Source organism: Belonocnema kinseyi, chromosome 4 (genome assembly GCF_010883055.1).
Source record: "Belonocnema kinseyi isolate 2016_QV_RU_SX_M_011 chromosome 4, B_treatae_v1, whole genome shotgun sequence".
NCBI lineage: Eukaryota > Metazoa > Arthropoda > Insecta > Hymenoptera > Cynipidae > Belonocnema > Belonocnema kinseyi.
Window position 1 is genome coordinate 97,911,935 of NC_046660.1, and position 13,547 is coordinate 97,925,481.

The 13,547-nt window shown below is 31.3% G+C and overlaps 1 protein-coding gene across 1 annotated transcript in view; it reads left to right on the top strand.

Annotated features, from left to right (window-relative positions):
* Positions 1-13,547, top strand: part of LOC117171200 (SAM and SH3 domain-containing protein 1-like) — a 574,484-nt gene that overhangs the window by 497,568 nt on the left and 63,369 nt on the right. Inside the window, exons 4-5 of the mRNA XM_033358281.1 lie at positions 5,511-5,672; positions 7,743-7,799. Coding sequence (XP_033214172.1) covers positions 5,511-5,672; positions 7,743-7,799 — 219 coding nt within the window. The remainder of the gene's footprint in view (positions 1-5,510; positions 5,673-7,742; positions 7,800-13,547) is intronic.

Consider the following 13,547-nt stretch of genomic DNA (forward strand, 5'->3'; position numbering starts at 1 on the left):
TCGATACACAAAAAATAGTCTTCGGGTAAAAAACGCATTGAAATGTATCAAAAACTTATACGAAATATGTAACTTTCTGGAATAAATCACTGAAGAGGGCTCATATATAGAGCCGAAACATGTGATGAAAGCCTTATTCTTCTTAATAATGGACGGACCCCAAAGCCACAATACAAAAAACTAGTAAGATTCTTACGTACAAATACTTTGTACTTTTTTATAATAGTCGGGATTTATATGGAATAACCATTTATTTTACATTGCAACATTGTATTTTCCTCATTTCAAATAAAAATCGAAACTGTAGAAGAAAACATTTCATTTGAGAATCGCGACAAGTGCAAACAGAATCTGCGGTTGAACTGTAATCCAGATCAGTGATAGGAACTCGTTGGTCGATGATACTCGTTCTCTTTGTGATAAAACTACGCAAACCAATACGATCGCTCAGTAACTCTCGCAAGAATCCTATTTACCATTTCACTCTCTTGGACGAATAAGTATTATGCGGAACAGTCAATGCATTCTTCGCGGCCGTGTATGAGATTTGATCTGAGGTTGAGTTAGATGTCTGATTACGAACTCTTAGCAAAATCACGATGGTTAATTGCCTTCTCTACAGTTACCTCGATTAGTCTACTGGATTATCTATCCCACAGCTATTGTAACAATGCTAGGATAAATTGACCGGTAGACGGTTCAGACCGAGAGTAAGAGCTACAATAAACCGATCCTGTAAGGAGAACCTGTCCCAGGTGGCCAGTTAGCTGCTTAACCTTAGAAATAAATGTTCCAAAAGCCTTGCTAGTTTATTGTGATTTACGTAACTGCTAGCTGGCCGATCGCTTGACTTTTAACGCTGAAACGCTTCCATCTACGATTACTTTTCTGACCAGAGGAATCCAAAACTAAATTCGAGTTTCTACCCTTTCCTTAACTATACGCGCACTGCAAGAAACATTCAGATGTAAAATAGGGAGTAGAAGATTGATTTAATTCGATTTTAGGAGCTTAGGGGTTTCTAATAATATTTTTGTGTAAAGAAAAGGATATCGGAGATAGACACTTTTTTTATATGAATTGGAATTTATAGAGCTAAAATAAGTTTATGCAGTCGCCGAAAGAAAAGGCGGGCAGGTTAATAGGTAGCTTTCTTAGAAACGAAAGACTGATAGGAACGAATTTACAATATATAGAGTAGAAGATTAAGGAAAACGGTATATTTTGTCAAGAAACCTATTCCTGTAATTGAGTCGTTTTCTAGAAAGCATAAGTCTTCACGGAAAGGGAATCTTTTTCAAAAAGTTAAGTTTTATAGAATGATCAGGATGTTTTCTATAAAAAGCCAATTTTCATAACAAAATTTGCTTTGGATATTTCTGATTCCTAAACTTGTACTATACAAAAGTTGCTCTTTATTTTATAAAAAGACAATAACTTTTTCTTCCAAAGGGTCCTTTTTTATAGAAGCTACTTTGTATATGATTTTATACTTTACAGAAATTGTTCTTAACACACTTTATAAAATAAGTCTTATTACTTTTAGAAAAAGAACTAAAAAGATTCGGATAATTTTTGAATTATTTGTGGAGTATTTTATTTTTTTTATATTTATTTATTTTTTACAAAAGGTTGTTATTTAACAGAAAAATATTTATAAACATAAGATTGTCATGCAACAGCTGGTCTTTACTAAAGCTGTTCCTTCTACAAGATCATATTCTGGAAATGTGCTTTACAAAAGCTATTACCGGTAGATGAGATTTCGTGCAGAATATATCTTTAGTGAAGGCTTTTTTACGAAAGTTACTATTTCTTATATAATAGAACTCTAAAAACGAGATAACCTTCATAAAACGTGGTTTACAGGAGTACCAATGCTAGTATATTATTTAGAAAATTCTCTTGTTTACATAATTTACAAAACATTCCTTTTCTTTCGTAGAAAAGAGTCAGTGTATTAAAATGATTATTGTTGGTCAAATAGCATAGTTGTAACCCTAAAGATTAGTTAATGGTCATTTTCCTTAAGAAATGTTGGCTTTAAAAACAATTTATTCTTATTTAAAAAAAATCTTTAACACAAAAAAATTTTATTGTCAAACTTCACATATTTAAAAGCTATCTATATTATTATAAATAATTTATTAATCAATTACTCAAAATTTAACAATCGAATTTTTATAATAATTCTCGAGTTATTAATTTAAAAAAGGGTGTTTCTGACGAAAAGTTTTACATGGTCTATTTCATAAAAAAGTTATGTTTTTTATTTCATTCTCACTACAAATTTAATATAATTGTGATTTTGTCAGTTTTGTAGTATTGTAATGGTCATATTGTTTTCTAGAAAAATGAATGTTGACAGTAAAAAAATTATGGAAATTTGATATTTTCAAACCAGTAATACACTGACGATTCGAACAATCATGGAAAATAATGACATTTGCAAAATATACAAAGACGCTTACGAGTGCACTCGTACTCTGTCAATTACCGCCGAGACCGGAGGATTCTCACACGTCGAATAAAACACAAAAGACTCTCAGCACTAATGATTCATTCATCCCTTTGTCTTTGAAACGTACCCTTGAAGAAACGCCTCTGCTCTTCGTTCGTCTACCTACTCTTAAGTTCTATTTTTTTTCCTTCCACTTTGTCAATAAAGTCTTGTGGAAAAGTCAACGAAACACGTCCAGTCAACTTAGAATACGAATTTCCAATGTATCTTTCCGCCTGCTCGTATTATTCAGGCTTAAACCCAGTCTTCTACGCCCCTTTTGGCTGAAGCTGCGGATTCAAATAAATGGATTTAATCCGTTTAACATAAACACTGAGTCGTTTTAATTAAATCTGGTGGCGATACGGCTTTTGGCTTCTTAACTCTTCCCCTTTCGTGTGCGTTCTTCCTATGCGAAAATCTTCCTAATTATATAGAAAAATAAATATTCATAAAAATAAACACGAATATAATCTTAAAAATGAGATATAATATAAATATGAACAAGATTTTCGAGAGGGGAAGTTCGTAATTTGCTTACATTTTTAATGTCAATTAAGAAATGTTATAAGAACAGACATTGGGAAATGCTGTCTCTTATATTCTCTTTTTAAAAACTCAGAATAGACTATTCAGTACCGAATTTAAAAGAAAGCATGCATCGACTTTTTTTTGTATAATTAAGTAGTAAAAAGTATTTTCAAATATTTTTATGAATGAACAAAAGGCTGAAAAGCTAAAAACCAATTATCTACTGAATTATTAAATTTTGTATATGCTCTGTGCACAATTTTTATGGTAAACATTCCATCTAATAAACTTATAAATATATTAGTTTCAGGCTGGCACTTTATCCAAGGATAATTAACTAATTTTCAACTAAGATGATAAATAAATAGGAATTTTGATCATTTACAACGTGAAGTATATTTTTCATATTTTTAAATTTTTAGGTTAGAAGACTTACAATTTTGCGTAGAAAATAAAGTTTATTTTCCATTACACACTTTTTAATTTCGGCCTATACACTTTTACATTCAGGCAAAGTGTTTGGGCTACCCAAAATTTCAGACTTTGAGCAAGGTATAAAATTGCACGTTTGTAAAACTAAATACTTTTATTTATAAACGCATGTTATAGTCTAAACCAAATTTCATAAAGGTTCCACGTTTTTTTAACAGAGTTTGCACTTTATATGTATCTTCGACCCCTAAGTGTATATATTCTGAGTTAGATTTTGGGGTGGTCAGAAGAAATCTCTCGGTATCTTGCGGGGTTTATTAATTGATTAATTTGTGAATATATGATTGTTAAATTTAATGTTAATATTAATATTACCAGGTACTATTATAACTATTAGATAAATTACTAGTAATACTGTTACAATTATTAATAAAGTAACATAAAATATTTTTATATATAAAATACTAGATACTGCAGTCAGCAATAGATTGTATTAACAAACAGCTGTTTACGTCAACTTTCGTTGTTTTAAAAAAAGTGCGATACATGGATTTTATGAGCTAGAGTCTTCTGGTTCCAAAAATAGTTTAGCTCGAATAAAACTAATTCAATATTTCCACTATCTGATAACAGTATTGAATACAGAATTTATACAGGTATTTAACCGATTTTATTTACGCAATATAATATTCTGAAAGTTGCGATAACAGTTATAATTTGAATATTTTTTACATAAACTCATACTTCGAAATTGGCAGTTGTGATAACGATCTATCGCTCTTAATTAAAGCTTAGGCCGAAAATAATTTTACGACCAACCTGTAATCCAAAATAGATTGGAAATTGAATAGGGGAAACCAGTACGAGATGGATATCAGTACGAACTGAAAAATGAAAAAAGTGACTCGGTTTTCAATTAAAATATTAGTAATTTTTTTTTGAGTAGCAATAGTAAAAACGGGCTTAAAATCATCTTTTTACCACTTACTTTATATTTTTTTATTGAAAAATGGTTTTGTGAAAAAACACTTAAAAATGGTTAGTTGGACCAACTATTTAGTTTTTAAGATATCGTACTGCTATTTTATCAGTTGGGACAACCATTTTCTTAGTTGCTTGTACTAACTGAATAGTAACGGCAACTAATGGAATTGATGTACCCACTAACAAAATAGCAGTACGATATCTTACTAACTAAATAGTTAGGTCAATAAACAATTAACTGCTACCAATCAAACAACTTTTCAATGAATAAGCCACTTTATGCCCTTTATCAACATAATAATATAAAAAATTTCGTCGCTTTATTTGGCTATGATTGGTGTTGGCAGTGACTTTCATGGTCACATATTATTATATATACGACAAAATAAACGGCTAATATAATTTATGTATTAGCATCGCTATCTTTAAAATTGATTTTCCAGCTTTAATTTAGTATGTATTACTAACCCCAAGTGCTTTTTCATCACTTATCAGTATTATGACTTCAAAAGTTTTTGTGGCCACCTCGTACTGGTTTTCCCTACTCAATAATAGTCTCGTATAATTGAGGCTATTATTATAAATAAAAATGAGTTAATTTCCTATTTTAATTTATAAAAGTATATTTTTAGCTTCCTCCGATTACATTCTGGCAATAAAAGCTGCACCCACATGCCAATTTGTCCCTACGAAGTATCGTACAGTATCCCAATTGATTACATGGAAGAGTGGATTACGTAGAATTTCAGAACCGGGAAGAGTTTACGTTTGGTATCTCATTTCCTTCTAAGATTTTCCGAAGGGTTGTCGAGCCAAGACGGTTCTTACACTCACTCGTGGTAATTTTGTGGAAATAGTTCGGGCCTTAATCCAGAAGTTTAGAGGAAATCCTCCAGAATTCCGTCTTAATTATTCGGCGCCCGCACCATTAAAGACTAGGTGCCACCGTCGCGTGCCAGCCATTATAACCTTTTGTGTTTGTTCTTGCTCATTTTAAGAGGTACTTGAGAATCGCTGGCATCGCTGTTCTTATCTGGTTTCTTTTTCTTTGTTTTTCTCGTAGGTGGACACGCCAGACAGTGTTTTACAGAGCGGACTCGGCCTCGGACCGGACATGGGTCATACGATCTTGCGCTCGATGGTGGATCCCCGAGATTACGATAGGTTGAGGTATTTCCAGATGAACGGAGGACAGTCCAATAGCTTTGAAGAAACTATCCAGAGGGTATGTTCTCGATGATATACACAATTATAGGAGATGTTATGGGAATTGATGTTCATTTCAATCGCGAAGTAAAAGATACAATTTCATGGAAATAGGTCTACTCTTTAGTTTAGAGTTACAGTGCCAATATTTTGTAGAATTATGATTTAGTGCTTGTAGATGATCATCAAAATATTTAATTTTATTCTTTCCCAATAACGATTAGTGTAGTCCAAAAAAAAAGTTTTTTTTGAAAAGTGAAACCGCTTTCGATTTTCTCCAACTAAAAGTCAAGTAATAAAGTTTAAGTCCTTAGCACTGACTCAAAAATGTTTACGTTAAATCTGTAAACAAGTCAAAAAATTATTTTAATAAAAAAACAACATTTTTATGTATCTCTATGAATAAATTGATCAAAAGTGATTAGGAACATTATTTAAAATATTAATTGGAGTAATAAGAAATAAATTAAAACAATGTTTTTTCGTTTTTGACATCTATCGTATGCCAGCAGGCCATTTTCTTCAGTTCCTGATGTACTAAAGAATGAGTCCAAAATTATTTCAAACACTTCTTATTTTAATCTTTTTCAATACTTTCTTAATTAATTTTCTTTTCTTATATTAAATATTCGATCAAATTTTCATAAAAATGCTCAAGTTATTTTTAATGAGTCGTAAAAATATTAAAAGTAACTAACATAAGTGACAAAAATTTAATATTTTTGAAGGAATAAGACTATACTTTTTTGAAATCTTATTAGGTGAAAAGATATATTATTATTGTTTTTTTAAACGTAAAACGTAAATCTGATTTTTTTCTTGTGAATTTTGCATTATAAATGAAAGGCGCCAAAATTTTATTTATTGGACACTTAACTTGAAGATATAAACACGTTATTTTTTATTTCCAAATAGTAGGGTATACAAAATTATGAATAGTATTTCAATAAAGTTTTAAAATTATACTATGTTTCCATGAAACATAATAAATTCAAGAGCACAGTTTGGTTTTTCCCCTACATTTTCCAACTTCTGATCCCTCAAGATGCGCCTTTTTATATTCGACCCCTATGGTACTGTTTATCAAGTCTGGCGATGTTCAATTTATTTGAATAAAAAATTGAAAAATTCATTTGAGATTTTAATACATGTATTTTCAAACTCAAACGAATTTTTGAATCTTGAAATTAGAAAAAATTTAATCATTAAGATTTTGAGTTGAATTAAGGATATAATTACTCAAATTACATAAAAATTAGGGCAATAAGAAATTTACTAATGTATTATAAAAGAAAAATAAAACACTTGTTCTGAGAATCTTTATTTCAGGTAATTATTTTTTTCATTATCTTTCTCAAGAACCATCAATCTTTTTTAAATACTTCCTATTTGTTTCGATATTTTTAGCTAAGGAAACAAAATTTTAAATAGAAAACCAATTTATAATTATTTTCTCTTAGAGAGATTCTTTTTATTCAACTTGGGTTCAATGGAGACAAAAGTAGACTTCTAACACCCACAGCCTCATTCATGTAATGTTAATTTGCAATATTTCTCATAGCTCCTCACAATTATCATTAATATTCCCTGTGCTTGACTTCACAATAGCCTTAATATTCGTTTCTGTATTCTGCTTCTTTTCTCCTTGTTCCCTCACTAGGGGAGCTTTGCAGCTTGATAAGCTGAATGAAAAATTGAACTCACTCTTTTTATTTTCTGGGTATTAAATGTCCCTTGTGTCTATGACTTACAGAGTTAATCCTTGTTTTTTCTGGGACGAATTTATGCATAATGGCGAAATCCGTTAAAAAATGACAAGCATTAGATTTACTGAAGTGTAACATAAAGCATAACTCAAAATCCGTTTATCCAAGGCTAAAAGATATTTGATTCCAGTCAGGTAGATTGAAGAAAAAGCCAAATGAGCTGTGTAGTCAAAAGGGAAATCAGTTCTTAAATGGACATGAATTATCTCGGTTCATTTTTACTAACTTTTCATTGTTCATCAGCATAACCTTTTGGATTGTATTCAAACAATTTTATTCGTCAAACACTCGGACTGAAGAGTACTTTTCCTGGAATGTTTCAGCTGAAGGTTCAGGAGGCGTTGAAGCAAAAGGAACGATATACCAGGGAGAACGAGGACGTAAGTTCATTTTTCCCTTTATTCTGTTTTACGAGTGTCTGCAGCGAGAGGTACAATAAGGAAATAAAAAGAATGCGAAAAGTTCGCATTTACGATTAGCAGCACGAAGACGTCGTAATTTCTCGATGAAAGTTTACGAATCACCCCAGGGACATATTCGTTTTGTCCATCCACACGATTTAAGCGCCAGAGGGTCATAACTCGTAGATAAATGTTGAAACTCGCTTCAATACATTAATTCAAAACTAAAAAGGCTTTTTTTAAAAGAAATAACATTCGTCAATTTGAGACCCTAAGAAATACACATGCATCACAATTATGTTGAATACCATCATTAAAATTGTGGGAGAGCCAAACTAAGATTTTAAAATTGATTTGAGAAAGAGGTAGAGCTAAGGGTGCGGCTCTGAATATATTTAAAATTGAGGCTGATACGTATTAAAAAGTAAAATCGCGTTTACGCGCATTCCATATGTATTTCAATTTGAAATGAAAACTGGTTTCAATCTCTTTGCATTGTAAGCTAAGGGTTTGAATCTGAATATACATTCAAGTATATAGAGACATATACTTCGATAACTGACAGTGCAAACACTTCATTAGCACATAATTCCACTGGCGTGTTTGCAATTAGCATTGTACTACACCTCGCTTACAAAGCTTCATTCCATTAATAATCCAACTTGAGTCATCTAACAAGCTTGTCATACTGATTACTGAAAAAATGTACCATTAACTTTGTAGCAAATAACAAAAAAATATTTAGTGTATTTTATACTTTTTTTTTAATTGAACTTCGAATTCTAAGTTTTATTTTCATTTTTCTGTTCTAACCACTGTCTCACTTATTCGAAATGACAGGCAAAGATAGAGAAGGTAACTTAAAAGTAAAATCCGGGGGTAAAAAACAATTTTATAGTTGAAAAATCAAACAAGGTATACAGTCTGCATTTAAGAGTTAATTCAGTAATTATGCAATACGACCTATGTTTAACTGTGGAAAATAGCGAAAACTAGAAATCCTTCCAATTTGGGAAGAAACCAAACTGAATCTGGAAATATTTATCATTTGAAAATTATGCAATTTATAGAAAACTGAAACTTAAGATTTTTCCAATAATTACGTTAATTTGGCATTATTCAAAGAAAAATACAGTAAAAACTTCCACTTATGTGAGAGGCCTAGAAACGTACACGATTAATTAGTTGAACGCTACGGGGGCCTACATTTCTAGCACGAGATGGCAAGTTACTTTTTTCAAGCGACGTTCATTGACTGACCCGATCTTGTATCGATGCGCCCCCTGTAAGCAACTTTTTCAACTGTGTATGTTCCATAAAGCGCTGGTCTATTTGGAATTAATAAATACTATCAGTAATGAGACAGATAAATAAACCCGACTCTGTGAGTGTAGTAACTGCAGTGTAGTAATCCCTTAAACTGCTGACCCACGCAGTTTCTCCGCTGAAGGTACGAGGCACGGTTGTGACTTTTGCTTAAAAACACCAACAACGTAGCGGAAAAGCGCAGTGCGCGAGTACTTACTCGAATATATTGCGCAATACTATCTATTTCAATTTAAAACAGTTCAGATGGCCTCGATTTGCGCAGTTAAAAAAATTGCATCGCATCAAGCACGTCAATGTTTTTCCAGTGGTTTTGTTGACGCACGACAGTTTTCAAACTAAAAATCAATATAATAGAACTAAAAAATCCCTAAAATATTTCACGGAATAGTGACTTTTTTAGCATGTCGTACCGCGACGACTTGCTAGGCTGGTTGGAAATGTCAGCCGTCAGAAATGTTAGTACATGGTACTGCAACATTGCACACGACTTTTTGGAGAAACTCTTCATAACGTAAAGGTAATTTATCAAGTTCTTAATATTAATCTTTTAAAGCATAGAACGTATTTTTGTGAAATAATATTTTCGAACCAACGAGATTTTCTCGCTTTCTAGGCCTCTTTTCTTGATCGGTCAGCCACAGGTACGGCCGTGACCGCACAGTCCCTACAGAGATTGTGGGTGGAGGTGACAAGTTCAACTAACAAGGAAGGTACTCCAGGTGTCCCACGCCGATTTGATTCTCCCTGATATATGGTTTAGTACTCGGAAAACTAAGCGACACGTATTTTTTATCTGCGGAAAAAAGGATAGTTTGTATAGTTTTGTGTATAAAAACCAAAATTGATTTCGATCAAACCTACTGGAAAACTTTACTCGCGATGAAAGATGAATAAAGTAATTTTCTCAAAAAATTAAAAAAATTAAGGGGGTAAACTACCCCTATATATATTTAAAGTTGTGCTAAAAATTTTCAAATTCACAGAAAAAAAATTGAAAAAAATATATTTTGCACTTAAGACAAAAATAAAGTTGACGTGTTTCACCAAAAAAATTAATTAATTAATGGGGATGGCCACCCCTCAAACTTTTTATTTTGTGTCTATGATAATATGTACTTTCCATACACAAAGCCATTTAGCAAAATAGTTTTATAACGAAGGAAGTAAAATAGAGTCTATTCTATTTGAATAAAAAAATGACGCGGAGGTAAACCACCCCTACATATTTATAAATGTGCTGAAAATTGCTAATTTATCAGAAAAAAATTTTTAAAGATATATTTTGTACTTGAGAAAAAAATAAAGTCGGGTTTCGACAAAAACATTTTTTTAAATAATAGGGGTAACTACCCTTAAACTTTCTTTATTTTGTGTTTATGATAATATATACTTTCAATGCACATGGGAAGATAGTTACATAATGAAGGAAGTAAAATAGAGTCTATTCAACATGAATACAAAATTTAGCGGGGGTAAAACACCCTTCAATTATGTATAAAATTTCAGAATAAGTCTAAAATCGAGGGAAAAAATCCGAGGAAAATATATGATGCACATAAAAAAGGGGACAAAGTTATTTATATATATATAAAGAAGCATACATAGTTTATATACAAAAAGAATACATACTTTAAGGTAAAATGTACAATATTCTGCATCCTTTACAGTATATCGAAGATATATTCTTCGAAAAAAGTGTTTAAAACATAATAATTTCTTACACCATGAATATCGAATTACAGAGATAATCGTACAACCTAATATTGTCGCAACGTGTTTCACAAGAATCACCGAAGCTAAAATCCACCAGATTTTCGAATTTACTTACTTTATCTGCAATTTATCCGCTTTTCTACGATATATAATCAAAAAGATTAGTATATCTTGCCGAGGTTAACTGATTATGCACCAACGACTAAAGTTTAAAAATACTATTCCTGATATGTACATCAAAATAAGAGAATCTGAAAAGTGACGCACATAATTTTTCCAAACTGTAAACCCAAATACATACGTCTAAAGGTTGAATTTTTCCTGTTGTTCCTGTTTTAATAATATTAAAATTTAGATTTAAAATTACCTTGTTTTCTCGTAAGATAAAATTTATCACAAGATGTACAATAATAGAATAGCTGACAACAAATAATGAGCTATATCTGTAAAAATATTAAGTAAAGATGATAATATATAATTTGATAAAATTGTAAAATTTTAAAATTATTCCAACAGGAACGACATGAAAGATTCAATATTCTTTGTCAGCTATTCTATTGTTGCACATTCTGTGATAAATTTTATCCTTAAAAAAGGTGATTCATTTACAACGTATCGCATACCTTAAAATTAAGCAAACTTTGAAAATAATGTTCACAAGAGTTAATTATAGAGGTTAATAATGCGAAACCATTTAGGGGTAGTTACCCATTTAGGGGCAGTTAACAATTTAGGGGTAGTTACGTGCGCAACACGTATTTTCTTAGAACTTTTTGGCCCGAGTTGAAACACATTTTGCAATTCTGTGCACAATTAGGGGGTGATTTACCCCCACGTAATTTTTTTATTTATGTTGGACAGACTTTATTTTACTTCCTGCGGTATAAAACTTGTTCCCAATTGTCTTTGTGTACAGAAAGTATATATTATCATAAAAACGAAATAAAAAGTATTTAGGGGTAGCTACTCCCATTAATTAAAAAAAAATTTTGGCGAAATACGTCAACTTAATTTTCGTCTTAAGCACAAAATGTATTTTTTAAAACAATTTTCTCTTAATAATTTAACAACTTTCAACTTGTTTGAAAATACGCAGGGGTGATTTATCCCCGCGTAATTTTTTTATTTTTATTGGATGGAATTTATTTTACATCCTTCGTTATAAAACTATCTTCCTAATTGTATTAGTGTGTGGAAAGTATTTATTATCTAGGCACAAAATAAAAAGGTTTTAGGGGTAGCTACGCCCAATAATTTTATTTTTGTCGCAAGTGCAATATATATATCTTATGAATATAGCAATTTTCAGAACATTTAAAAATATTTAGGGGTGGTTTATCCCCCCTTAATTTTTGTATTCATGTTAGATGGACTCTATTTTACTTCCTTCGTTATAAAACTATCTTCCTAATTGTCTTTGATTATGGAAAGTATATATTATCATAGACAAAAAATAAAAAGTTTTAGGTGTGACAACGCCCATAATTTTTGTTTCTTGTTTTTTTGGCGTAACACGTCAACTTTTTTATCTCGAGTGCAAAATATATTTTTTCCCAATTTTTGTCTGCGATTTTAAACATGTTTAGAACAACTTTAAATATGTAGGGGTAGTTTACCCCCTTCAATTTTTCTTCTTTTTTGAGAAAATTACATTATACATTTTTCATTACGAGGAAACTTTTCCAGTAGGTTTGATCGAAATCAATTTGGTTTTTATACAAGAAACTATACAATCGACACTTGAAACCCCTATCGCTGAGGGGCTGTTACACCCTCTTCAAGTGTTTTTCCGCAGATAAAAAAAATGTGTTTCTTATTTTTCAAGTACTTCAACATATATCAAGGAGAATCAAATCGGCGAGGGACACCTGTAGTATCGTTCTTGTAAGTGCGTGCAGGGGGGTTCACACAGATTCAAATAAGTGGTAGGTCGCATAAATGGAAGATTACTGTATTCTTCAGATTTTTGAAAAATCGAGTTTGTGAAGAATCTCAACTAAATAGATTTACAGTATATGTGTTTTAGAAGTTCAGAAAGTTTTACTCTTAAACGTCTCCTAAGGTTTTGAAAAACATGTACGTCCCCTTGGGGTCCCAGGACCCCAGCTGAAATTTCGTTGTTGAAACGAAGTTATTTAATATTTTGGTCTAAATTTTTTTTAGGTATGTTCTAAGGTAACTTTTACAAGATCAAACCATTTTTTTAAAGATATGGATTTATTCATTTGAAAAAATAAAGTAAAATTTAGATAAATTGCTTTAAAAAAATATACATTTTTTATTACAATTTTGTAAAAAATAGAATAAAAATTGATGGTTATTACATTTACATAGTTATTCACTAACACAATCATTACAAAACCGCAAATGGTGAACGTAGGTTATAAGTATATAACACGCCTATAACGCACACGTCCCCTTGGGGCCTGAGCGGGCACCAGTCCACTTTGTCGCGCTACCAGAGCAAGATTAGCTTACTAATTACCAAAATAGTGCTTAGAGAAAGTGGTACTCATGCTCTGTTAACTGATGGCGCTATAAGTCCGCTTTTAAAAATTTGAAGTTACGAAAATTTCAATTGGAAAACGCTCGGTTCTAATTGACCCCTAGAGAACTTTCAAGGGTTAAATTGGATTAAATTTTTCAAAAAGCACCTAAATGTAAGAATGGCTTCGATGATAAAAT